Below are 27,392 nucleotides of genomic sequence, written 5' to 3'. Positions count from 1 at the left end.
GATCAGACAATACCTGGAAAACAACGATATAATTTGAGACAGAGAAAAACGAACTAATAAAACAATTTCTTTTGCAATTTGAGACTAAGATCCATGGACCAATAAACAGATATTTCTTTTTCCTCCCAAGTACTATTTTTGAAAGTGCAGCTCTCCTATCTAAGGAAACTTGCTCATTTTTGTTTTTTGAACCGCCATCCGGGTTCCGCTGCTAGGGCCGCGGTTGATTAAAGTCTTTGGGGTGCAGCTAACGACGTTAGGTCGGTAGTTCTGGTTGGTCCAAGGGAGCTGCCCTAGACTGACAGAAGCATCCCTTAGCAGAGGCAACCTACCACCGCGGGCAGCACTTTAGAGAGGATGGAGTTTCCCGATGTGGAGAGACCTGCCAAACAACCGAACTTAAAGCGCAGATTATGTAACGTGATGACAAAGAAAAGTTTTATAATATTGTGTATTTTTATGCTATTCAGCGTAATGATATTTTTGATAAGTTATGTTTTATTCTCTTTTCGTGTAACATTTGCACCCACTGCATCACCCATACCTCCTCCTACTGTTTCCTCTCATTCTTTCCACCCTCTGCCTAACCACGAATCAAATAGGAGATTGGAGTTCATCAATAACTTCTTTGTTCAGTTATTACACCAACACCAACTCGTAATGAACACAACTAACTGTTGGGTGTGCGGTCTTATGCCTCACACAACGGATAGAGGTATCCCTTATCTGGTCCTGCCATTCAGTCACAATGGTTCTGTATGGGCATATAGGACAATGTTCATATATGCACACAAAATCTACCCCCTACGTTCTGTAACAGACAATCCTAGAAAAAGTGCTCTAGTCAAGGGTATAGTCGACATGATTAAGGAAGGTATTTCTTATGAGACCATCCCTAGAGATGAGACACTAGTCTACATGGGATGGAACATGACTGGATATGGAGCTACTCTGAGTGAGAAACAGCAAGCTAAGAGATCCTCACCGATTTGGATTGTACCCCATCAGGGTCATCTGTGTCTGCAAGGTAATGGCACGAATCCCAGGGCTCAGTTAGGGAAGAGTGTCTGTACTGAAACGTATGTGTTTGGATCTCAGACTTCCCCTGCGTTTTTAGCAGCTAAGGGTACCTATTTCATCTGCCATGATAGAGCCTATACATGGTTGCCCCCTGATTTTTCGGGCTCCTGTTTTGTTTCCTTCCTGTTGCCTCCCACCTACACAGCAGCGGCAGACTACCACAGGACAAGGATAGTTAGAGGTGTCTTGAGTGAAGAGGACACTGCAGGTCAAGAATTTGGGGACTTTGCAAAGGGTTTTCTGCCGCTCTGGGGATCCATGGCTAACAGCAGGAACATAAGGCAGTTGACAAGGGTAGTTGAGTCCACCGTGATTGAAACTGCTGGTGCCCTTAGTAACTTGACTGCTGAGCTCCAGTCGGATCGGCTTATGACCCTTCAGAACAGGGCCGCTTTAGATGTCATACTTGCAGACCGAGGTGGAGTATGCAGATTGATCCAATCTAGTTGCTGTATCTTCATCCCTGATAACGCTCCAACAGTGTACCAGGCCATCTCCAAACTACATAAGATTTCCGAATCTATTCATGTGGATAAAGGAGATTGGTCATTAATGGGATGGTTCTGGGAACTGATATCCGCCTCGGGATGGAAAATTCTAATGGTCATTGGGATGGTCTTAGCCATTCTTTTCCTGCTCTGTCTGTGCATACAGTGTGCTCCTGCAATATGTGGCCTCTGTGTTACATCATGTGTAAGGAAGCCTGTGTCAAGAGATGAACTAAGTACTAGAATGATGTTACAGCAACATCTCAATGACTTTAGGAATCTAGATCTGGACTCTGACTAACATGAGGATAGATTAATTGCCTATGTAAGGGCAAAAGGAGGGTTTGTGGTTCTGAAGATTCTGGATTCGTGTAATCGTTCTGGACTCGAGAATTAAAACTTCGTCGAAACATGACGAATTTGGTATCAAAAGACCGAGAATGACGAGCTCACCATGTACATATATTTTCAGCATATTCGAGTGACGATTTCACCTCGAAATCGTCATTTTCGTTCTGAACCCTTGGCTCCCATTTATGTGTTGCCCTTTACATAGGCCTTAATCCAGCTGAATTCAATTCCACAAGGACACATACTCCTTAATCGACTTTTCTATGACCTGTGCAAGTTGGAACCATTGCCCCAGGCCGAACTCGTTAGGTCAGTTCCCCTCCCAGTGGCCGAGCAAGATAGCATCAAGGCTCAACAAGCCATAAAACCATTTCAGCGCGCACACCTGCCGTATCTTGCTCACATCTGTCTCTACTCTTTTGCTTCACTTACTTTATGGTGGGGAGGTGCCTGTTTTATTGGGGGTCCACCGATATCTGATGAAATGTTGGGCCTTGCCGGGGGATTTGTTATGGGCAGCACGACGTGAAATATGTACATGTCATCATGACTCTGCTTTTCTTTTGTAACCAATAACTGTAAATGACATACTACAAATTCGAAGAATGTTTGCCTGAAGCTGAATATTCTGTATAAAGAGAGAAGCCTGACTTTGTAAATTCGAGCAGTCTCCTGAGAATATACTTCCCCGTGTGTTGTACTTCTAGGACACTTGTTACCTTGGTTGCAGCCAATAAAATCGATCCTTGACTTCACCTAGAAGACTCTGAGTTTCTGTGGTCTAAATCAGGAAGAACTCAAGGTCTCTGGGTGTACCCTGACACCGCTGGGTTACCGGTTCTGTGCCTGTTCTTAAAAACCCAGTACCTCAGCCTCTGCGCTACACTTTGATGAGTCAAAACTTCCACTATCAGACAAAGCTCCAGTCTCTCTACAGGAAGAACATTAACCACCGGAGTTATCTTGACATTTTTATTGATACTTGAAAATTTCTGGGACAAGGAATGTGGCATCAGGTGCTTTTTAAACAATAAACAAGGCGCCCCCACCCTCAGTGAGCGCCCGGTGCAGTGGCACCGATCGCACCACCCTAGAGCCGGCCCTGATGCTCAACATCCTTTAATTCTAAGCAAATCACTAAGGGGCATATCATCAAGGCCATGTGTTAATTATCGCACTGCACTCTTAGCGCGAGGATAATTATCGCCGGCCAACTCTGAATTGTATCGCGGAGATAGCGTGCTATCAGTAACGCTTATCTCCAAAGCGATAAAATTCAGAGCACAAGCTGCCAATTGTGCGATTATCACTGGAAATACAGCGATAATCGCACAAGGTTTGGTGAAAGATTGCTGATTGGGCAAGGCCTACTTAGCCATGATATCCACCTTACATAGGATATCATGGCTAAGTCAGTTTTGAAGCAGGCGTAAGGAAAGTCGCTCTGCAGGTTAGCGTGCCCATTGATAATTGGAGAAATGTCGCTTGGCGACATTTCTCCAGTTATGTCAGGGCAGGAACGCCCACTTTGCATCTCATTAGAGATGCAAAGATGGGCGTTGGGGGAAAGGGCGATAATACAAGGATTCACGTGATAGCGTGACATTGCTGATTAGGCGATTAAATGATCGCCGCTTTCTGTCCAAAAATGGACACTAAAGCAGCGATAATTTTATCTCCGAGGCTTGATGATATGCCCCTTAATCTCCCCGTGCCTAACAAATATGAACCTGTAACGCATGTGGTGCTCATGTAAAGCGCATTGATACCTTCAGGTAAAGTTTGCGCTATGTAAAATTCAGAAAAACAAAAGTAGCAAGGTGTCCGCTGAGGTTGGTTTGTCTTTGTCCACTAAGAGTCTATTTATAACTTTGTATAGCTCGGAATTCTATTTCACCTGTATTATATTGCTTAGTAACATAGCCGTTCATGTTGTGGACAGTTGCTAGCTATGTGCCTTAAACTGCTCACCGATTAGACTCCCCTCCTCCCACGCACACACACCTCTTACATCCCTCTTAAAACAATGTGTAGTGAGTCTATGTATATGTTGAGTATGTTCCCAGTCTCACTGGTAACCATTTTTCTACTACGTAACTGTGGTTATGAATAGAATTTCTTGACATGTCGCCGCCACTGTAATAAACAAATACAAATAAATCAAACATATGTGATGTCTTGCGTGTGCTGTCTTGGGTCTGCTAGATAAAAGGACACACAAAAAAATCAATGACAGTTAACAATATTTGAGCGCTCTTTCGTGTGTGAATGAATAAAGGAATGTTTGCCGATATACCATGAATTCGCCCAGGAATGATACCAAGACATATTAAAACAATTGTATGAAATGATCTGATACTTCATTTACCATAACACTGAAATGATTAAAGGCTAAATTTACTCTAGGCTTCATACATTGCAGGTGAGGTAGTAATACTTCTCTCGCACGATTTGCCTGAAATCGATAACCTACCACATTTTATACTTAATATATTGGCTGTAAAAATCAAAAATACATTGATTCAAGTGCCTGAACAATGATCTTGATTGTATGTAATGATAGAAGGGAGAAACGCCCGCAAACAAGGGACAATTGGTTTGCTCTCTGTAAAACGTAGTAACCCTATTCAACGTGTATACATTACTTCGGCACATGAAAGGGTATTTAAATATATGCACAGGAGTTGCCAACTCCAACATGGCACCGGGCGTGGATGATAGAGGCGGCCATGTTGAGGTTGGCATTCTTTAAAGTTACTTTGTTACCCATGGGAGGGGGTTTCTGACGCAGGGCGCTCCGTGCGTGGAGGGGCACCCAGCAGTGGGTGGGGCACCCGCTGTGGGTCAGAATGGGAACAGGGATGGCGGCCGGAAGGTGAAGCAGATCCCTAGGGAAGGGGCAATCTCTCGGACGGACCCTCGGCGAGCAACAAAAGCCGGGAGTTATGTGGACTTTCATGAGATTTGCCTCTGTTTCTCTGGCGCTTAGCAGCCTCCTGTCAGCTGCGCTTGCAGGTAGGAGGGAGGTGGGAAGTTACCCGTGTGTATTCCCCTGAGGCAGGCTCTCCTCTCCCTTGCTCCATAACGGCGCCTTGTGTATATAGTGCTGGGGTAATAAAGCGCTGGTGGTCCTTGCTTCCTTTCAGTGTGCATGGTGCTGCCCGTGCTATAAGTAACCGCTGCTATTTCCATGGCAGATCAGCTGCTGGGAGAGCAGGCAGCATGGCCCTGCACCAAGACTCGGGCAGGAGCACTCACTCGATGCATGTGTCTGTTTCGTAGATCGACTCTGCAGAGTCGTGAATAAGTTTGCGGGGAACTCATTAATATTTTGGAATGGGTTGAAATCTCCGCAGCTCTTCAGTGTGCCCGTGTGCGGAGAACTGTAACTGTCTACATAGTGAGTGTGAGGATCGCGGAGCCTGGTGAAAGAATTCCCGGAATCCAGTGCTTATAGTGGGCGGGCACGGGGTACCTGCACTTTATAATTTGCAAGGCACTTCTCAGAAGGGGTGCAATACTTTTTAATGGTAGCATACGGGGACTTCTCAGTAGAAAACAGATGCTCGGGGATAGTGAGTACCTGCTCTTTTATATTTTATTTCGAGCACTGTGCGAATCCGATACGTTTATTAAGAACATACCTAAAATTGGAATGCAACATGTAAGGTGCTAGTCTGAGTGCTGAGAGCAAGTCTTTTTCACCTAGAGTCATACACGATCTGTAATGGTGTGTAGGATTGTTTGAAAACGTTGATTTATCAATGTCATTTAAGTAGGTGCAGGATTTAGGGTTGGGGTTGTTAACATGCACAGAGGTTACATTTTATTTGAAGTCCTGATCATTTTACTTGGCTCCATGCACGTGATTCACCAAATGCTAGGGGTAGCAGAAGGGACATCATGCGCCGTTTGACCTTAACGACATCACAGGTGTGACATCACATGACCGTTGACCCAGAATTTTGCAAGAAGGTCCTGTCACACAACAATAAGCCTGATGACATCACAGTAAGTGAGTTCAGCTTGCTGCATTTATCAATGTAGGCTGAAACTGTACGTTGTTGGATTAATTAATTCATATATTCCGATTTAGGTTAGACCCAGTGCTTTAGATAGGATGAAAAGGGGTCTCTAAAAGGGGCATGGCAAAAGAAGTGTAACTAGCAATTTCTTCAAAGAGGCATGGGCTATGTATTTGAGAGCGTGGCTTAAACATGTAAACTGAAATCTTGTGCTTTACGCAGCATGCCACCCGACCGGTATTGGGTACCTCTGTGAGTTTTCTGCTGTTGCATCTAAACCTATAACACAGCAACAGACACGCCTAAAACAAGCCACGCCTGTTAGTTTTGCCATTGCTCGTTAGCAGTGTCAAATAAATAAATAAATCAGACCACTTATCTACTGTCCTAACTCGTGGTAAGCGTTTTAATCATTTTACGGTTACTACATTAATACTGTGAGCATGTGAAGCTAAGACCTGTAGACGCGACATTGTTGCGTTCTCTGGCTTACTTACGTTTTGATCACCATGATATAAGAGTTACATCAGACATATTTTGTTAGGTTGTCCGTTACCAGTGTTCTTTCTCTGAAGAGCTTCTTACTCTTGTTAAAGACTGTTCTCTTCCGTGGTTCTGACTACCTCATGGTATATCTTAGTTATTTGATAATTGTTCCTGGACTACTACTTATTTGTGTGAATCAGATATCCATCATGAGTTCTGCACATGTAACATTTGTTGGTTCTCTGACTGACAGACGGGAGGATCTTACGGTTGCACGTATTCGACTGCTAAGAATGTTGTAATCTGGTTGATGGTCTTTGTATTGTCATTACTGTGGCTCCTGGTGGAAGCTTACCCCTTACTATACACAACCACGGATAACAGTACAAAGTACGTGCTCCCAACTTTCACCTCTCTTGTGCAGGCAGGATAGTTGACAGCTCCAGGTAGGTAGCAGCCGATGGTTTGACATCTGTGCATTAACATAGCCAGTCCTGGATCTTTTTTGTTGAAAGTTAATTGATCTACTTTTTTAGCCCACATTTGTGGTCTAGGTACATTAGTAATACATGCCTGTGTTTGCCTCTTGCAGCTAATTCTCAGATCACCATATGTCATACACAACATTTAACTTATGCTGTCCTTTATTGCTAAAGGAAATTATATTATGTTTTCAACAACCTTATATTCTACTTGTGGCGTCCAGATTGTGTTCAACTGTCACACTTTTCTTCTGGGCTGTTTATTCTCAAATACCCTTTATTTTCCTCTTGCACACAGTTTTATATATCAAATTTGTCTTGACTACACCCTTTTTATGTTTGTGCAACTGTTTTGCTGGTGTATTAGTGTGTTTGTATCCACTCACTTAACTTGGTACCCTTTTTGAAAATACGAATAAATAATTTAGAAAAGATCTCATTAAAACCAATGGTTTTCCAAATAGAATGCAGCCGTTTCTTTATGTTTTTTTTGTTTATATTGTTTGCATCTCATTTGCAAGTTGTGTGAACACATTCCCTGAAGCAAATATTGTGGTAACACAAATATTTTTCAATGTACGCTTTCCGCAGTTTTACCAAAATGTGTCATGGCGTGTTCCTAGACGTACTTTATCTTGGGAAGACGAGGGGATGAATTAACCTTACTGGTATTTAACTCTTTGGGACGGTTGACTTGGAATAATCAGAAGTGGTCTGTGTTACTCTGTTCTTTCAGCATCTCACATTCTTTCAGCATGTCATTCTTTAAACAACTGAACACATTTCATGTGCCCTAATATTTTTAATCTTTGACTCCACAGCAATATCTGAAAAGGGAGATCCATGTTTGCAATGAATTGGAAGTCACTTTTTTTCTCCGTCTATACCTCAAAAGCATAAATATGATTAATGTAAATATGTGTTGAGAAAAAACAGTCGTGCAGTGTGTTCAGTTCAGTGTTTGCTAGATTCTCTTATCTGATTTTGGATTCTTCTATCAGATCTCATCGGGTCCCCACACACAATATTGTCATTCATACAGCCCTCATGGTTGAGATGTGTTGTGTTTTCGGTTGACAATAAATCTCTTCAAACCACTTTGTGTCTTCATGTTTATCGTAACAAGAGGTCACTACTACTGTAAGCCCAAGAATTCACCAACACTGCCCCACCTCAAACAAGAAGATAGCTGGCAGACGGCCAAATCACAACATTGCCTAATTCATCTTAAGACATAGATGGACACCGTTTACCACTGCCAGAGCAGCTCACTACAGATAAAAAATAATGGAATCCTGCAACAAAAGCAATGAGTCTTAAAAGCATTCAGACACTGTATCAGACACTGTATCACCCTCTTCCCGACCCACCCGACTTGCACTCCACTGACAAATGCTGCACAACCATTTCTTTGTAGAGGAAATTAACAACTGACTATGCATCCATAATTCAAAACATACCACCCCAATGCCTCTCATCCCATCATGCAACACCACCTGGTGGAACATTTACACCACTTTAAGTCAGAACCCTCACCAATATTATCTTAGCTTTCAAAGCCTCCACCTGTTAAGAGAGTATCCTGCCTTGTGTTATTGTGCTATTGCGTAATGACACATATTGCCAACAAACCCAGGCAACATAGTACTAGCTTGTTGTTGTAACACAATATCGTGGTCTAACTATATTGTCGCATAATTATTGTGTCCTAAATATTGTCTCCAAAAATTTCTTCCCATTGGAGTTAATTACAACTAATGGAATAATAGTTTTGAAAAAGGTAATTATAGCACAATATTTTTACCACACAATATTTCTGAATTCGAAATACCGATAACAACCAGCTTTCAGTGCTACAGAAATTAAACTCTTGCCTACTACATGCAGACTGTCCACGCTGTTGCCCTCAACCATTTGGATAGATACATTGTTGGCTCACCAGCATAACTGCTTCCACATTAGGCCCTGTTAAAAGTGACACTTTAATGTGCCCACTAACAGGCTTAAAGTGCCCTGCTGCCTGAGTCCTCAAACTATTGACAACAAATATAGAATTGAACACTAAAAGCAAATGCAAACATAACTACACAAAAAATCAGAAAAATTAACATTGACAAAGCCAATAGGTCGCAGCTCTAAAAGACCAGGCTATTGGCTTTGCTTTTTGCATGGGCAGTCTCATGTGAGTGTATAGATAATGTTTCTATAAGTTACTGGTAATTGCATTACTCGAAGTCCTACTCTCGCTTACCTATATTACATAATGAGGTCCCTATGTCTCTGACGCACTCCCTAGCAATATAAAAAGGCCCACCCCCACCACACCTGTACGTTCCAAGCTGCCGTAGGCACTGACGGCCTAACAACAGTGAGGGAGGGCTATAATTCAGATAAGCAAGAGTAGGACTTGGAGTAAAGCAATTAACAGTGAGTAATAGAAGTATTACCTCCTCGTCCCTCTCCCTTATCTCCATTACACAATGAGACATACCAAGCCTAAAAAAGACCAGGACAACTGTACAAATACCTACTTAGAAATACCAAACAAAGATCATTCGTCCTGGGTGAATAAACAGTAAAGGCATCCCAGGTCCAACACAGCTGACAGAACTTCATAGCCAAATCCTGACCCCCTAATACACCAAAGAAAGGAGACCGACAAGACAATGAGTGAAGCTCTCCCCGCCCTCAAGCAGACATTACCACCACCAGAAAAAAACCCTGCCAAGGTAGCAGGAGTAACCCCCCAGACTACAGAGAAACAAACATGATTCTGGAGAGTCCGCAAAACCCCAGAGGAAAACACTACCTGAGGGAAGGGCCGTAGAACGGACAACCCCTCAAAGAACCTGGAGACCAGACCCACCACCAGACCCCATCAAGGGAACTGGAAAGCCCTAAAAAGCCAGCCGCGGAAGAATTCCAGCACCGAGGCAGAAAAATAGAAATTGGAACCACAAGTGGACAATCACACTAAGCCTGAAACAACTTCCAACACCTTGCAAAAGAAGATCTGGCAGACACCCACTGAGCGACCGTGCAACATTTCGCCACCCCACTCAATCGCCAAGCCGAACACCTGGGAAGCATCAGAGAGGTTACCAGGGGACCCTGAAACCCTAGGGCAGACAGAAGCAATGGAAACCACCACCTACGAACCAGAAACCTTTTGAGCAAGAAAATGAGGGAAGCAAACATTAGACCCACAGGTCAAGTACCCTATAGGGCATTCAACCTCGAAACAGACTTTCCCTGTCCACTGTCTACAAAACCCGGGAAGTAGTGCAATGCCAGGGCGCACAGACAGGGCCACCCAAGGGCAACTCCCACAACCGACACACCTTGGCATGCAAACACTAAAAAGCCAGGAGTTGCTAGAACAGCCATCAGGGGCGCCAACATAATGAAAAAAAACAAGCTCGGCATACAGCCCAAACTCCCGGACCAGAACCTGGAAAAGCCTTAACGCATCCACAATTAACTATTGTAGCAATCGCTTTACTTTTAAACATATTCATCTAAAGCGCAGCATGCCACCATTGCTACAAAAATAAATACACTTTTTTTGGCCTACAATTTATAGACTTTTGTTGCAATTGGTGTTGCAATATTTAGCACTGCCTATAGCTCAAACTTAATTATTGCGAGACATATTGCATTGCAAATGCTTGTTTTACTAGCTTGTCCCACTAGGTTTTATTTTGATTATTATTTTTTTTGGGGTTTTTACATTTTTTAATTTTTTATTTTTACAAGAGTCCAGTGGTGGCAAAGTGCTACCAGGCCGCTTGGTTAATTTTTCAATGCTGGAGCGCACTTCATGTTTCCATTTTTGTTACTTTTAATTTACAGTTCTAAAATGCCCATCGGCCATGTAAGGGTGGTAACTTTTAAAATAACTAAATGTTTAGTGTGTCACAATACAGAACAATTGGGCTTATTATGGGTTGCCTGTGACCGATACCAGCTCGGACTTGGGACCGACGACCTCTGGTCGGCGGTTCTGACTGCCCTATTACGATGCATCCGAACACTGTTCAGTCAGTCAGAAACACCCATTTCTCTATAGGAGCACAGGGAGGCTGTGGAAAACCAGCATCGTAATCCCGACGGAGGAAACGTCATCCATAGGGTATTACGGTGCGTTTCCGACCGGCCGGAAGATTTTGAGAGCCGGTTGGAACAGCGTCGGAATGACCGACCGGTTCACGCTCGAACCGCCAACATCATATTTCGGCAGTTGGAGCGCAAACCAACTGTAGGTCAGAAAGCCTCCGACAGCAGTCTGAAAGCTTCCGACTAGCAAATGGAGGCTTTCCGACTAACATCGTAATCGACCCCTATGTGTGTGCATGCTTTGTGACGAACATGAGCACCTCAATGCCCTTCTTGGAATTAGTTTTTTTAACAGAAAACCCATTCCACAGTTGCAGGCCATGTGTCTGCATGTGTGCACAAGTGTCATTACTACCTCAGCCCTCTTGCTTATCTCCATTACACAATGAGGCCTTGGTGCTCGTAGACACATCCCCGACCAATATAACAAGCATTTACAATGCAATGGTTTCGCCTTTGGAAAAGTTAGAGCTATTGGCATTGTAAATGACAAAATTTGTATTAATGTGTTGGTTTTGAAAACAGATAAATAAATGGCATTGTCATTTACATTGCCATTAGCTTAATCTCTGCAGTCACTCTGCACTCCCTCCCACTCTGCACCACTCCCTCCCACTCTGCACCACTCCCTCGCACTCCCTCGCGCTCCCTCGCGCTCCCTCGCGCTCCCTCGCGCTCCCTCGCGCTCCCTCGCACTCCCAACTCTGCACTCCCAACTCTGCACTCCCAACTCTGCGGCTGCTCTATATCCCCGAGAGGAAACAGGTAGTCTGGAAGAAGGGAACAGAAAAAACAGGAAGGGCGCAAAAAAAAGATGAGCATGCTCACCGCCTCTCTGCCGTGCTCCTGTCCTCTCCTCTCTTCGAGTGGCTTCAGGGTCCTGAACCTTACGATTTGCTTGATCCCAGCCCCTGTGCCACGTAAAAGAGTGCTGCCGTTAAAACAGTACTCTGGTCGGCATCCTATCATTTATTCCGAGCTATGGGGTGCCAGAGAACATGCATGCAATGGTGAGGCAAGATTTCGGTCACGGATGCAACAGCACCATTCAAGGTGCTGTTACCCTGGATGCCACCTATTCTTGAGGGTGGACCACACCGTCATGGTTCAAAACGTGCTTTTTACTGTGCCAGGCCAGGGCCGTTTCTGCATACCCGCGGGGCTCGCGGGTGAAGACAGCCTTTCATGATAACACGATCCTGCCCTTTTCAGCAGAGAATCAGGGCCTTTCATGTTACCAATGCCGGGATCCCACCATTCCAAGAAAACCTCAGCATTCACAACTGAAAATCTGTCTTTCATGCTACCAGGGCCCTTTCCTGCCCTTGAAAACCCGGAAATCTAAAGCTCGCTACCAGCCCTTCCCTGCACATTTCCTGCCCTTCCCTGCAAATCTCAGGGCCATGCCGATCACAACTAGCCTTTCGTTGTGCCATAGCTTAGATTGCACATCTTTCTCCAGAGCACCAAGGGCCTTGGCTCTTGACATGGTAACTTAGGTAGAGAGTGGGAGATCCGGAACTTCCCAACAGAACCATTAGTGCCAACGGTGCAAGGTCCTGGGGCACTAAACAACACTCGCTGTAGCACCCCATGTTCATAGCTGGATACATGGCCAGAACCTGTCATCCATTCCTGCAGAACCTTAGAGACCCCATGGGCGAAAGCCTGCCTTTCATGGTGCTGGAGTCTTGATTACACACTATCCTGGAAAGGCTGGAAGCTAAGGCAGGAGACTAGGCTGCAACTCTCTCCGGAAAGCCCAGGCGATATCTAGGAAAGTTCTTGAGTTTCTGCAAGACCATAAAATCAATGGCTCAAGATCCTCTCTCCGTGGTGCTGAGATCCTGGTCGCAGATGGCATGCTGCTGATCCTAGGCTGCCATTCCAGCAGATGCCCCAGGGCCAGGGTTAGAGATACGCCTTTTGTGTTACTGATGTGGACTGTTGGCTGATATTGCCTCTCCTATCCTAGAAGTACCACTCAGGCTTGAGGTCCATGGTTCAGGACAATGGGAGAACTGGTTTAGCCCTGGGGTCCAGGTGCCCTCTTCAATAAAGAGCATGACACTGGGGCACTCCTAACAAATCCTTACGGAGGACCATTTTTAGTATTCCTTTTACAGTAAGATTATAATCCCTGCAGGGACAACCTGAGTCTCTTCCCGCTATCTATGTGTAAAGCAGCACTCCAGCAAACCCGCCTTGAAGACATTCAAGTATATACCTTGACTTTAATAGCCCTGCCACTGATCGCTTGTTATGTGACCGCTCCAGTTTCATATCTTACAGTCCCCCTTTACCAGGTTTCACTAGCATAAATCGTCATCTAATGAATTATGATCCTTCTGGTTATTCATGCGGGAAATTATTTCCTTTCGTTTGTGTAAATACTTATTACTGGATGCTTCCTAAAAACTTCCGCCTAGTATATGACAGCCATACGCTGCAAGGGTCACTTACCAAGGGAACACCGTGCAGAGGCACTGGATGGACTCTTCTCCACAGGTCAGGTAAGGACATGGTCTATAGGGCCCTCAACACAGACTTCTTCCAGTAGCCCTTGCTCGGGGAATGCTCCAGATAGAGCTGATGACATGCTCTGCATGTTGCTGTGGCGAAGGAGTGCCGGCCCACTGACTGCAGAGACACAAGGGTCAAGGCAAGCACTACATGGCGCTTCAATGCAAAGCCCAATACCCATAACTCGGAGCAGGCCTAGGGCCGTACCGCAGGCGGCGTTCTTCACAGTTCTGTGCGTCTGTCAGGCATGTGGCATTTTAGAGGCGGGAGGCTCAAAAATATTTGCATGTGAGTGCCATTTTGCGTTATATCACTGGACCCCCTCCCCTCGTGGCACACAGCAGAGGCCTATGTGCAGCACGTCTCACATGGTGCAGCCAAGGCTCAGGACATGTCCTGTTGACAGTTCTCCATTGAAACCCCACCCTTCGCCGCCCACACCCCGGTGATAGAGGCCTCGCAGCCTCCACCGGTACTCACCGGCGATGCCTCCCGAGCTGGGGCTTCAGCTGCCTGTGCTGGGCTCGCAGGTTCTCACGCTGCAGGGCAGGATGTGTAAGATGATCCGGCCGAAGACTGCCCGCTCCTCTCAGGCTCTGAAATGATCCTCTGCTCCCCGCCTTCAGTGCTGTCACTGTCCGTAGCTCTCCGGTCCTGTTGTATTACGGAAGTGGAATGGGGCTTCGCCTGCTGCCCCTGTGTGACGTGTAGCCGATCTGGTGTGCAGTGCCTGTTGTCGGCGCCTGTGCTCAGGGGTGCTCTTCACACTGGGGCCGATGAACGCTCCTCTCTTCGGAGTCCCGAAGGTAGATCCACTGCCCATGCTCTACCCCGGAAGGCAGGGGAGGATGCTCCGCAGTCCCTTTCCGTGGCTACAGATGATCCGCTGCTTTCAGTGCTGGCGGTCGGCGCAGAATGGTGAAAACAAACAGATGAAAAAAACAACGAAACTCCGCCCACCGCCGCGATGACGACTTCGCAGAGGCGGAGAGCGAAAAAATCGCGGGAACGCCCCCGAATCTGGTCCGGCCTTGACGGACAGATCCGGCTCCCAATGGCTAGCCTCCATTTATGGAGCTAGCCAATGGGAACCGGGGGACGTTCCTGAAGCCCATATTGTAAACAATAGATTTCGCCTGCGCCGAAAAGCTGCGCAGAGCGCAGCCTTCGGCAGGCGAAACCTAAAAATGGCCCACCCACACTACACCTCCTAATCTTTTGTGTCTGTAAACACTGTAAGGTGAGTATGGCGCGCTCACTCCAGTAAGGGTTTGTTTGTTTTGTGTTACTGGTTTTTAAGGTGTTTGCATGCCAGTTGTTTCTATGGCCTCAGTCGACTGTATGTTTATCAAGGCCTTCTTGCTCGGGGAGTTCTGGATTATCAGGCAGGAGGTTTTGCTCTTGCAGGACTTTTGTGTGTCTCCTTTGGTGTTTGCCAAGGTATGGATGCGTTAACAATTGATGTGTGCACCGATGGCTGGTGATGTGTGTGCCTGTAGAAATTGTGCACTGATGGCTGGTGGTGTGTGTACCTGGTGGAAGTGTGCAGAGCCGGCTGGTGGTGTGTGTGCCTGGTGGAAGAGTGCACTGACGGCTGGTGGTGTGTGTGCCTGGTGAAAGCATGCACTGACGGCTGGTGGTGTGTGTGTGCGCCTGGTGAAAGCGTGCACTGATGGCTGGTGGTGTGTGTGTGCGCCTGGTGAAAGCGTGCATTGACGGCTGGTGGTGTGTGTGCCTGGTGGAAGCGTGCACTGACGGCTGGTGGTGTGTGTGTGCCTGGTGAAAGCATGCACTGACAACTGGTGGTGGTGTGTGCCAGGTGAAAGCGTGCACTGACGGCTGGTGGTGTTTGTGCCCGTTGAAAGCGTGCACTGACGGCTTATAGTGTCTGTGTTTGGTGAACGTGTGCACTGACAGTGTGTTTGTGTGTGTGTGTGTGTGTGGTTGTGGGTGTGTGTGTGTTTGTGGTTGTGGTTGTGGGTGTGTGTGGCTGTGGTTGTGGGTGTGTGTGGCTGTGTGGGTGTGTGTTGTGTGTGTGTGTGTGTGGTTGTGAGGTTGTGTGTGTGGTTGTGTGTGGTTTTGTGTGTGGGTGTGTGTGTGTGTGTGTGGTGTGTGTGTGTGTGTGTGTGTGTGTGTGTGTGTGGATCAGGGTGCGGTTGAGAGGTCTCGCTCATGGCACTGTAAGCACTTGTGAATGGCCTCTAGGCCCCTGTATGAGCAGGATGCTGGTGAGAAGTAGTGATTTACTTGCAGTGCAGTCTCAATGCACCATAGGCACTTGGATGGTAAGCGTATGATGTTGAGAAGTACCGAATGATTAGCACTGCATTTCGAAAGGCCTCTTGGTGCTTCAGTGAAATGCGTGCTACGAGAATCACCGATTAATTAGCCCTGAAACGGAAGGTCCTCTACGGGCAGGGACGAATTGTGTGTTGGTGAAAGGGAGAGAATTTTAATATTTTTATGGAGTTTTATATAGCTCGAACTGGACCCGAAGCACCAAGGGCAAGAGTGAGCTTATAGAACAGCGGGAGGTGGATGGAGTAAATTACAGTGGTAGGGGCGGATATATTTAACGTGATGTGGCACAAGGAGGTTTTAACTATAACATTGAGGTTTAAACAGCACACTGAGGGCCACTTGGAGGCACCTACGAGGTGCGCCAAAACTAAAAAGAGTTTCTATACCTGCCCACTAGGAAGCAAAGTAACTTCTCTATTAAAGTTATTATTATTAAAAAAACATTTTCTTTACATGCACACATTTGGGTGGTGGCATGTTTTTTATTTCCCTTTTCTACTGTTGTGACATATGAAATAAATAAAATTCAAAAATCTATAAATAGTACTTTGCATAGCCCAAAACTATTGCTTTTGCTAGAGTCTGTTTCGTAGCGCTGCACAGTCAAATGAAACTTTGGCGCGATGAGGCCACAAATGGCTAATCTTGATAGGCAGATTTTTACAGGAGCAGAAGACCATTATTAAAGCAGAAACTTGATCAATAGTCTGGGTTTGTGGCAGTTGCACGTGAGAATCAGAACATCAAAGCGGTCGTTTTTGTGGCGCCTGCTATCTGTTTGAAGGTGAGAAAATAAAAGAAAAGAGTGGAAGTAAAAGCAGAGCGAGGCCCACAAAGGGAGGGGCAGGGTTTCTTAATGGAGCTGAGAGGGGATGGGGGGCTCTGGTGCTTAGTGAGGTGTGTCAACAGCAGCACTGTGTGTGGGGGAATGCAGCGTGTGCTGTAGTGAAGTGAATCCAAGCACAGGGTTTGCATGTAAACAGTGCCTGTGATTAGCAACAACAACAACAAAAAAAGAATGCTTTTTTAATGGCTGGTGTCAAAATCCAACATTGGTTTTGAATTTGTGTGTTCCGGTACACAACGGCTGTAGTTAATGTTCTTGTAAGGAGCTACATTACTCCATTGGGTTGAGGGTGCACAACAGCTTAGCGTAGTATATATAAAAGATTTTTTTGTGGTTTGTGAAGATGGCAATTTATAGTACGCTGCGGCTGCAGTATTGTGGCTTCCCAGAGGAAAGGGACACGCATTTACTGGGTGGATGCGAGAGGGAGATGCAGTTGGCTGGAGTGCGAGTGATATAGAATGAGAAGTAGGGCTGAAATAGTGGAGGATGAGAGAAATAGAAAGTGTTTGTGAGTAAATGAGAGGAGAGAGGGAGATGCGAGCAGGGGCTGCAATGAGATGAAGTGTATGAAACGTTGAGGAGGTGGGCTTTGGAGGGAGAGTAAGTGAGCTGAAAAATGCGTAGTATTGACATGGGGAAGGCTACACAGGGGACGATGCAGATGTTAAAAAGCAAGCGGCCGCCATCGTCCCGTCTGTCCACGTCGTCCTGCCTGCAGTAGGAAACAAGGCAGTAGTGGAAATAGGCGGCAGTTACACAAACACACACACCTGTGCATCATCTTCTATATAAATACACATCACTGAGAGGCAGCTTTCAGTCACGCCACACGGTGGGGTCAGACGCCAGTATTACACAAGTTGCATTTTCGAAAGCTTTTAAATCACGAATGTGTCAATTAGGGGGGGATAAGATAACAAAACTAACGGATAAGGCAGAAAAAGCTTGAAGAAAACGAAAGATTTTGCAGTCTAAAGAGGAAACTGTGGTTGGTTTGTTCCTAAGGCAAAGACGAACGAGGAGATTCCGGGTGTGAGCTCAGGACGTAGAGGCGGGGCCGGGGGCGCTGGAGCAGCCTGGCCGAGGGCACGATATCAAATCCCTTTTAAGTGTCTGAAGTCTGATGATGGCTGCAAGCAAACCAGCATGAGTGCTGAGAGAGGCTCACAGGCTGCCAAATGGTGTGTGATGTGCACACGCCCACACGCATGCACTGTAGGCAATCCACCTTGAAAAGTCTTTGGGAGCATTTTCTGAAAGTCCCTTACTTAAGTCTCGCAGACAACGCATGCACGTTGGCTCAGCGAGACCTAAAAAGAACGTGTGGAATGAGGAGAGCAGAGGAGCAAGTAATAGGAAGCAAGGAAAACATGCACTTCCATACAGGGCAGAATGATAAAGAATAAACAAGTTCTTTCTAGTTAGCAGTCAAAAGATACAACTCATCCAATTGAAACACTCTTTGAGACCAAAATATCCTGGACGTGACAAAGAAATGAACAGAGAGGTTAAGATAACAATGCTGTCCAGTCATGAGCAAGGGGCTTTCCAAAGCCCACTCTAAGTACACGTTATGTGTTGGAAACAGTAGGTCTGCCCACAGGCAGCTAAAGCTATTTATAGCTGAAATCTAGGAAAAGTGTACAGAGCAAAGTAGATAATTTCTAATATGAACACAGACTAGGTTATACTAGAAAAATTACATAAATCTTTGTGACAATAAATGAATGCAGACTTATTAGAGGGAAAAGTCAAGATAATATTGCATAACATGTGGTGAACGAATGCTCTCACAAAGTGTTTGTCTATGTATGCCCTTTGAAACGTATGAGCTAAAATGCTATGCACCAGAACACAAGAAATATTTGCATTAAAATATTCACTGGTATACACAGACTTATATGAACAACCACAAATGAGAATCTAGCCTCTTACTGATAAAAGGTGAAACATGCAGCGGAATGGTACACATTACATTTAAATTAAGCCAAATAAAGTTTGCAAAAGTCTTGTATGTGTTTCTAATATTACTGCTTTAAAGAATGAGGAGCGGAACAGTACACCTTTGGGCTTTGAAGGTTGTGATATATGCAGGTGTTCACTAATAAGAGGACGGGAAGTGCTTGAAGGCAATCAAATACTTAGTCATTGTGTAATTGTAGCTCTAAAGAAGCTTCAACATTCCTTGCTGTTGCTGTTTAAAATATGTTGATGCCGCAAAAGTCCTCTGTAAGCAAGCAAGAGACTAGTATTGAACATTCAACTTGTGTATTAATAATTTGTTTTCTAAATTTTAGATGGTCATTTATATAATGTGCGCTTACCAAGAACAACAAGCATTGGCATAGCCAATAGGTCTCGCCTTTGGGACCTTATACGTATTATGCCGTGCAGCACACTTTTTAGTTATTTATTTATTTTTTTACTAATGAATTACTTTTATGAAATCACTTTAGATGTAGACAAAAAGAGAAAAACTGTGCTTGTGCAAGGGACAGATTGTGAAATGCACCTAGTTGAGTTATAGATTGGGATTTTGAAAGGCCTTAGACCACAGTGATGAACAAACGCTGCTGCCACTAAAGGCCACAGACATAAAGGTCCTCATGCAGCGTTGGAGAGATATTACTATTATTAACTTGGCTCCATTGTTATTGTAGCTGTGACTGTTATATATTACCCATGTAGAGACATTCCACACTTACCAATTTTTTTTTTTTATGCTTGCAAGAGTGGTTGATGCACTACGATGACCACTGCTGGTAATCTTGAAAATTGTGGCCACTAGTGTAATCTTGTCTGATGTGGTCACTCTAACACTCTAACACTTTGATAATACTAGTAGCTCGGGAATGCTCTTCCATGAACATAAAGTAGATCTTATTACTGAAAAGGTTGGAGACCTCCGCTCCAGCCCTTCTCTGGAGTGTTCCTTTGAGAAGGATACTGCATGGAGGTCAGAATACCCGAAGATTTGCAAGCATATGCAACCAAAGGATTCTTAAATCACTGACAGTGCTTAATTTTCCATTTAGTTTATACAGGATTTTTATCTGTGAGAGCAGGCTTAGTGAGGTATGTTGCTTCTAAATGAATATACGAGAAATGAAAACCACTGAACGAAAACAATGGCCTGAGCGGCAAGGCAGACATGACCTTATAGTTTATTTGTTAGCCTTGGTTGTTTTTTTTCTCCAGTTTTATAAAGCGTGGACTCGAAGATATCAGAGCGTAACTTTTACATGATGACAAGTAGCATTACAGATGGTTACATTCATTGTAGGCACGGGTAGATTAAGTGATTTGCCCAGAATCACAGGTTGATTGAGCTTCCAGCCAGACTTGAGGCTGGTTCCCCAGCTTCAAAGTCGGCCGCGGTAGCCATTAAGCCACACAAATGGCGGGTGACATCCTTGTTAAAGCCTCAGCACAGTTATGAGAAAGACACTTTGGTATTCTTTCCCAATACCCTGGGGAGCCGCGCCATTGAAAATAATAAGCTGGCAAAAAAACTTTATGGAATGCCTCACCCCATGAGCGTACTTCCCTCCATGCATAAACCTGCTCTTTTAGGATTCTAGTGGTAGCTGTTAACCCAGAGGAGAGAGATGCAGGGCCCCTAACGCCGCTGGGTTGCAGTTTAAATAGGCTAGCGGAGGCCAAAAATTTGAGACTAGACTGCTGACCAACCACATGCATTGGCATAGCCAATAGGTCTTGCTTTTGGGACCTTATAAGTATTTAGTTATACAGCACAATATTCTTGGTGCAACATCAAATGTTGCATGGCTAAACTCTTATAAGATCCCAAATGTGAGACCTATTGGCTATGCCAATGCTTGTTCTCAGAGGCAATGTGTACATTTGCACATAACACACAGTAAAACAATGAAAAAACTACTAAAATCACTAGTAAATCAAATATCTCAATCATGGAAAAACAATCATAACAAAATTTCCAGTGGGATAGCACTAAATAACACTAGAAACGTGCTCAGAGACACTAAACCAGCAAAAACGAAGACCGGCACACCATCAAAACCATGAGGTCAGGAAGCAAAAAGACAGGGGACACACGCCAAAAGATGCCAGGTCTAACACTTCATGATACAGATAGGGTGCCTTGAACAGACATCTTTTCTGAACTGGTAGCCAGTGAGTGAAGAACACAAAGCTGGCCGTAAACGAGTGAGCGACAATTAAGTCTATAAGAATATATTTCTTGGAAATAAAGGGGCATATTACCAAGCAATAGCGATAATTATCGCTATTGCTTGGTTAGAGACAAAAATTTACTGCTGAGCTGCGGCGATTTTTATCGCAGATAAACCTTGGTATTACCAAAGTTTATCGCAAATGCGATAAAAAACGGCCGCAATGCATGAATATCGCTGAAAAGTCAGCGATATTCATGCATTACCGAGCTAATGCTCTTAGCCATGTTATCCACCTCCCATTGGATAACATGGCTAAGAACTGCTCAGGGTAGGTGTTAGCTTTTGGAGATATTCGAGCTTAGCGCGAATATCTCCATAAGTTGGTAATAGGAGATAGCGATGTTAGCGACTGTTTCCAGTCGCTAACATCTTGGCACGCCCACTTTGCATGTCATTAGTGATAAATATCACTGACATGCAAAGTGGGGCCCAAGATGGTCGCTATCTCCTACTAGCTGTCGCTAACTGGTGTTAGCGACAGCTAGGTAATAGGGAGATAATTTTATCTCCGCTTTCTTGGCTTTTAAAGCCCAAAAAGCGGAGATAAACCCCCTTGATAATATGCCCCATAGTACTTTTGAATCTGATTAAGCCCCAGAATTAGGGGGAACATTTCCCCCAATCTATCTAATGTAAATAGAACTAATGTGGGTTGTGACTAGGGGGTAAGCGATGCAATAAAAGAACGAGGATCCCAGCCATGACTTTATTTCTTGTATAGGATTACAGTCTGTAACATCCTTTTTCGTTGGTATTCTTGTTTGTTTAATGTCCTGCTCAGCATATTATGCACAGGACAGTGTCTAATATATGAACCGGACTAGGGCCCCTAAAAAATTGGCAATGGTGGGGTCCAGAAGAAACAGTCACCTCATGTATGTTTGGAACAAAAGGACCTTTGAGTCAGTCGAGTGGGAACCCAAGAATTACCCCAGGCACCACAGTAGCAGTAGTATGTGCTGATCCGCAAGAGCTGTAAGGCGGGAACCCAGGGACTAAGAGAGATACCGCAGTAGTATGTATCTGGGGTTTAACCAGAAATGGAGGGAGTGGAACACATTAAACACCAGACACCTCAGTATGAGATATATAGGTATATATTTACATACTGCTTTGAACGGCTATCAAAATCATTATAAGCGAGGAAAAAGAACGTGCATTAGACAATAAAAGGGGTATGAAAGAGAAAACAGAAAGAACACGAAAAATCCATAATAATGATAATTAGATATAGAAGAAGGAAAGAAAAAGGGGAATGGAAGGTATAAAAAGACAGTCCCGAAAAATCTCTGTGCTCCAGCACACCACAAATACACATCAACCGCCACAATTTCCGAATCTGTTGTCCCACTTTTCCAATCTTCTGGAGTCCATCAGTCATCGCCCTTCCACTCACCACTAGTGCCACTGCAGGTACCGCGGTGCTCCCGGCGGGGCTGCGGGCTGGGACAGGCATGGGGGTCGGAGGCCGTGGACCCTGGCAGGGGGGTTGAAGCCCGTGCTGTGGGGGTGGCAGGGACCCTACACTCTGCGGCAGGCAGAGAAGGCAGGCCAGGCAGGCGACTGACTGGGGGCATCGCCGCTGCAGCCTGTGGAGGACTAGGTTGGCAGCCCTCACAGCAAGAAGTGCCCAGGAGTGGCCCAGGGCCCCCCTGGGTGTACTGTCGGGTTCCGAGTAGGAGGCCATGGGGCAGACTACACTACGGCACGAGGGAAATCTCTGTGCATCTACGGATGAAAATCAAAGCAGACTGCGAGCCCGCGTCCCGCTGCTCGTCCCGTCTCCCTCCTCCCCCACCACGGTGTTGTATGCCATTTTAGATTCCGAATGGATTTTCCCGTTTCATGCCCTAATATAAGTACAATTCACGTTGCCCTTAATTTGGCATAGAAATCAAGCCCTTATTTAGGCATAGCCCATGCTACCCAAATACAGGCAGGGCTACTTCCATCCGTTCACCAAACGTCACAATGATTTCTTGGAAAACCCGCTCAAGGCGTTAGGGACTTCCCTTCGCTTGAATATTGATTTCTCCAAGAATTCAGTTAGTTTTCCAATGAACATCTACTCCTTAGGGGTTCATTCATGACGTTCATATGACCGACTACGTCAAACATGGCATTCCTAATATACCTTCACATGCTATAGCAAAGTACGGTGGTTCGGAGAAGTTTGATGACCTACTTGCCCGACGCAGCTCGCTACAACAAGTGCCGAAGGAAGCCGACTCTCCTGCTGACGCACTGATCAGGAAGCTGCCCTCCTCTGCTGAGAAATCCAGCTCCAATGTTTGACTCCCCTTGCAAGGTGTTGGGAAATAGAGTCCCGAAACAGAGATACCAGACTTCCTTAATTCGAAAGTATGGAGCTGACTAGAACCTAGAGAAACCTTTGGTAGATTCTTGGCAAAAACTAAACCTCTGCTAAAGACCACACTTACTTCTTCCCTTGTGCTAGACCTAGGTTAGGTACATTGGGGTAGGCGTATTTTAGAAGCACCTGTTGAGTATTTTAGCCTGTGTTATTTATGTATGTATCTTTATATGGCTTAGAAACCATACAATGCTGTTGGACTTGGCCCTTTTGGCAGGTTCACCCCTAAACATTTTGCATTTTAATGTGACCTGACACTAGTAGTTTTTGGCTTCTGTGCACTTTAGCACTGTGTCCCAGTGTAAAGTGCGTGCGCACTCTGAGTGCGTGTGGTGAGATGGGTCTGCCCTCCCATAGGAATGCATGGGGGATATATGTGTCCATGGTAATTCCTGGTGTGAGAGGAGTGCAGGGGCGAGTTTGATATATGCAAACTCGTGAGAATAATGCTGCGCAATGTTGTACTCGGAGTTATTGTGACTGGTGGAGAAGTGCCACTTTCAGAAGTTGGCATTTTTGTGTGCTGTGTGTCTGCCTGCCTGATGTGGAGTGCATGTCTGGCTTGTGATTGACAGGGGCTGGATGGTGTGCTTGGCTCCAGGAGCCAGGATGGGACTGCCGGCGGTATAGGGATATCTGCATGTAGATCGGAGGGAGGAGTGGCACCTGGGACATGAATAGGGCTGTGCCTTCCCTCCACAATGCTGGCTCCGCCCCCTGTGGTGCGTCTGAGCACCTAGCCCCCACCTGACAATGGAGAGAGGAGCTGAGCACAACAAAGTGCTCCAAAGCTCCCCCAAACCAGTTGCATCTGGTTTCCCCCTTGCCCTGCACCTTTGTGACAAAGGAAATCTGTGTATAAGAGAAGGTGCTGTGACCCCATGAAGAGGGTTCTCTGTTGCTCCTGACTTGAGGGGGGCCTGCTGCTGCCGGGCTCCAGGAGGAACCACCACAAGGGACTGCCTCCCTGCTGGAGTGCCCTGTGAGCTGGCCGGATTGGGCCCAGCCTTTGCCCCCCCCTTCATTCTGAAACATTTTCCCTGGACTTTGGGGCTGCAGCGCCTGGGAGCGCTTTATTTCTCATTCTGAAGGAGCGCTTGACTTTGGTGTTGAGGAGCGCTGTGTTTCTGCCCCAGGAGGACTGCTGGCGGCCTGCTGCGCGAAGCTCCACAGGGTAGGATTCCCCTGGACTTGGAACTTCACTTCTGGCCTTGGGAGCGCGATGCTTTTATTTTGGATAGCGCTTTATTTTTAATTGATGATGAGCGCCTTGCTGTCCTGAGATGCGCTTCCATCCTTAGGCCTGCAGCGCTGAGCTGCGATCGATTTTGAGGGAATCCCACCATAGGGATTTCCCCGCTTTGCTGAACTCTTGCAGGAGCCCACCCCGCTTGTGGAGAACTGGCGGGTGTCCTCCGCAGTTTGGAGAGAGAGCGAGAGAGAGAAAGAGCGGGTGCCCATCGCCGCTCCCTGCATGCTTAGAGAAAGTGGGTGCCCACCCTGCAGCTTTACCCCTTGGAACGGGAGCCTACCCCGTATTTTAGCCGCCTAGAGTAAACACTGAGGGCCACAGCTCTTCCCGCGGCGACCCAGAAGTAAAGGAGAGCCTGCCCGATTGCAGGCTGGGCCGAAAGAGAAGCGCCGGCAGAGAAGACCTAGGCGGGAGCCTACCCCGCGCTGGGACGTGTATGGGAAGAGTGAGGGGCGCTCCAAGAACCAGGAAGCGGACAGGAGCCTACCCCATGTTCCTGCCCGTGAAGCCAGTCGGAAGCAAGCTTGTGAGCCAGCGGGGCTCCGTGCTCGTGGAGAGCCCAGCCTGCTGCCTAGCCTGACCTGTTGCCGAAGGAGACTGCCAGTGAGTGGGGGCGCTCGCGGTGGCACACTGGTGCCAGAGTGGTGGGAGACTTTACAGCGGCAACGCCGTGGTGGGCTGCTGCAACGTGGGGGCATTTCTTCCAGTGATGTCCCCCGTGGTGGGCTCATCCAAGCCACGTTGTTGCCCGCGCACTTCCTCACAGCTGCCCAGCAGCTGCTACGTCTGGCCATCTGGGGATTCCGAGTCCCAGAGCGGGACTCCCAACGTGGAGGCCAATCTTATTACACAGCTCAGTGGGGCCCAACGGCCAGAGGGGCCTGTGTTCACTTTAAGAGTGGCCCTATGTGTCCCAGTTGCCCCGCTTGACAGTGGGCAACTGCAACATTTGGGCCAAATATTTTAGGAGTCCCAGCTGCCCCACCTGGCAGAGGGCAGCGGCTACATTGCGTTTAGAGTCCCAGAGAGGGGCTCAGAGGGCACAGTGGTGCCAGTGCCATTTTACAGCTGCCCAGCAAGTAGTGGGCAGCTGCCACGTTTAGGCATGTTCTTCTGCTTTGTTGCTTTTGCTGCATGCGCAGCGAGCCCGGACATTCTGTACATCGGGCATTTGAGCCCCTGTGAGAGGCCAGTTGTCCTGGGGCCAGTTTTCCGGTGTTGTGCCCCCGCTTGGGGCACACTGTGTTTATGCATAAATGTGATGTTTACTGCGCAATGGCTTTATGCCCTGTTTTATACCTCTGAATGTGTTTTATGATTAGGAGGTTGTTTTTGCTTATTATGGTTTATGCTAGTGAGATTATGTTTCACTATGTGCTTTATGCCTAATGTGATTATTATTGCATAGTGGGTTCCTAACTTCCCCCAGTAATTACTGGTTGTGCTCTACATTTGTTATTTGTGCTACATTTACAATTGGTGATTTGTGATTGTTCTGACAGTGGCCCAATTGGCCCTGTCCGGTGCATATAAGCCCCTGTAGATACTGCCCAGTGCCAGTTGGCACAGTGTACATTGTGTGATTATGATCTAATGTGTTTTATGGTAATACAAATGCTATTTTTATATATGACCTTGTGTGGAGTTCCTCTTGTGGTGTGCCTAGTGTGTTGTGTGTGTGTGTGTGTTGCGCAAACGCTTTACACATTGCCTCCGGGATAAGCCTGACTGCTCGTGCCAAGCTACCAAGGGGGTGAGCAGGAGTTATCCTTGGCGTGTAACTCCCAAGCCTTGACTAGAGTGGTGGTCTCTGCCTGGCTTTGGCGCAAGCCTTAGCCAACCAGAGATCCCATTTTTAACAAATGCTATTACAGTATTATTTTAAAATACTATTCTTGCTGTACACATTCTACTTTGCATTCTGTCTAACGATTGTAGCAGTTCACCTCTCTTGCATGAGAAAGAAGACTGTTCAATAAACCTTTTATTGAAAACGCCCATCTCTCTATTTCTCTGCAACTCTGTAGAAGCGAAGCATGCACGATTGACTGAGTAAAATAGTTATCTATTGTTTCTAGGACTGTGAAGATATTTATTCCAGTCCTAGGGAAACAAAGTTGTCATGTTTCTTGTGGATTCGAGAAAGTTTCTAGTGACCTCTGAGACCTATTGACATTTTTATTTATTTTATTTATTTATTTGAGTTTTATATAGCGCTGGCTAGATCCGGAGGTATCAGAGCGCTTTACATAAGAAACAACATAGCGAGTTACAAGGTACAATTATTTAAACATTGCACAGAAATAACTAAGTAAATGGCAAATCGTAAGGGGCAGAGAAGGAAAAGGGGGACAAGACTAGGAGTCTGAGAACAGATGAGAGAAGAAAAGGAAACCTGAGTGGGGATGGAGTAAAGGCAGTCCAAAAACGTTTGAGGGTCATGAGGAGGAGTCAGGAGGGAAGAAAGAACGGACAAAGGTCAGACAAGAAGGCGGGTCCGGATCGTGGGTATTGACGGAGACCATCTCCAAAATTGGTGGGATGCACAAAAGTAAAAAAAATCAAGAATCCAGAAGAAAAAACCCATAGAGCAGTATTCCGTAGAGTAGAGTCAGAAGGAGGATGCAGACACAAAACCAAAGGTGGACGGAAGGCTGTAAGATACGTGCACATGCTCTGGACCATGGGGGTATCGGTGCGGACCATCTGCAGACAAAGGTCCGGGGAAGTCCGCTTGGGAGCTAGGGAGCAGTCTTGGCGAAAAGGGAGGCAGCAGCTAAGTCCTGCTTTAATCAGAGACCCCTTTTCCGTAATACTCCAATAGACGTCTGGAGTGGGTAAAGGGAT

General features: G+C 46.1%; 1 protein-coding gene across 1 annotated transcript in view; it reads left to right on the top strand.

Annotated features, from left to right (window-relative positions):
* Positions 1-4,760: 4,760 nt before the first annotated feature.
* LOC144818040 (chondroitin sulfate proteoglycan 4-like) overlaps positions 4,761-27,392 on the top strand; it is a 538,246-nt gene continuing 515,614 nt past the window's right edge. The window contains exon 1 of the mRNA XM_078675076.1: positions 4,761-4,934. Coding sequence (XP_078531202.1) covers positions 4,865-4,934 — 70 coding nt within the window. The 5' untranslated portion in view covers positions 4,761-4,864. The remainder of the gene's footprint in view (positions 4,935-27,392) is intronic.

Source organism: Lissotriton helveticus, chromosome 2_1 (assembly GCF_964261635.1).
Source record: "Lissotriton helveticus chromosome 2_1, aLisHel1.1, whole genome shotgun sequence".
Lineage (NCBI taxonomy): Eukaryota > Metazoa > Chordata > Amphibia > Caudata > Salamandridae > Lissotriton > Lissotriton helveticus.
Note: the sequence above shows the minus strand (reverse complement) of the source record. Positions and strands in the feature narration are given on the sequence as shown.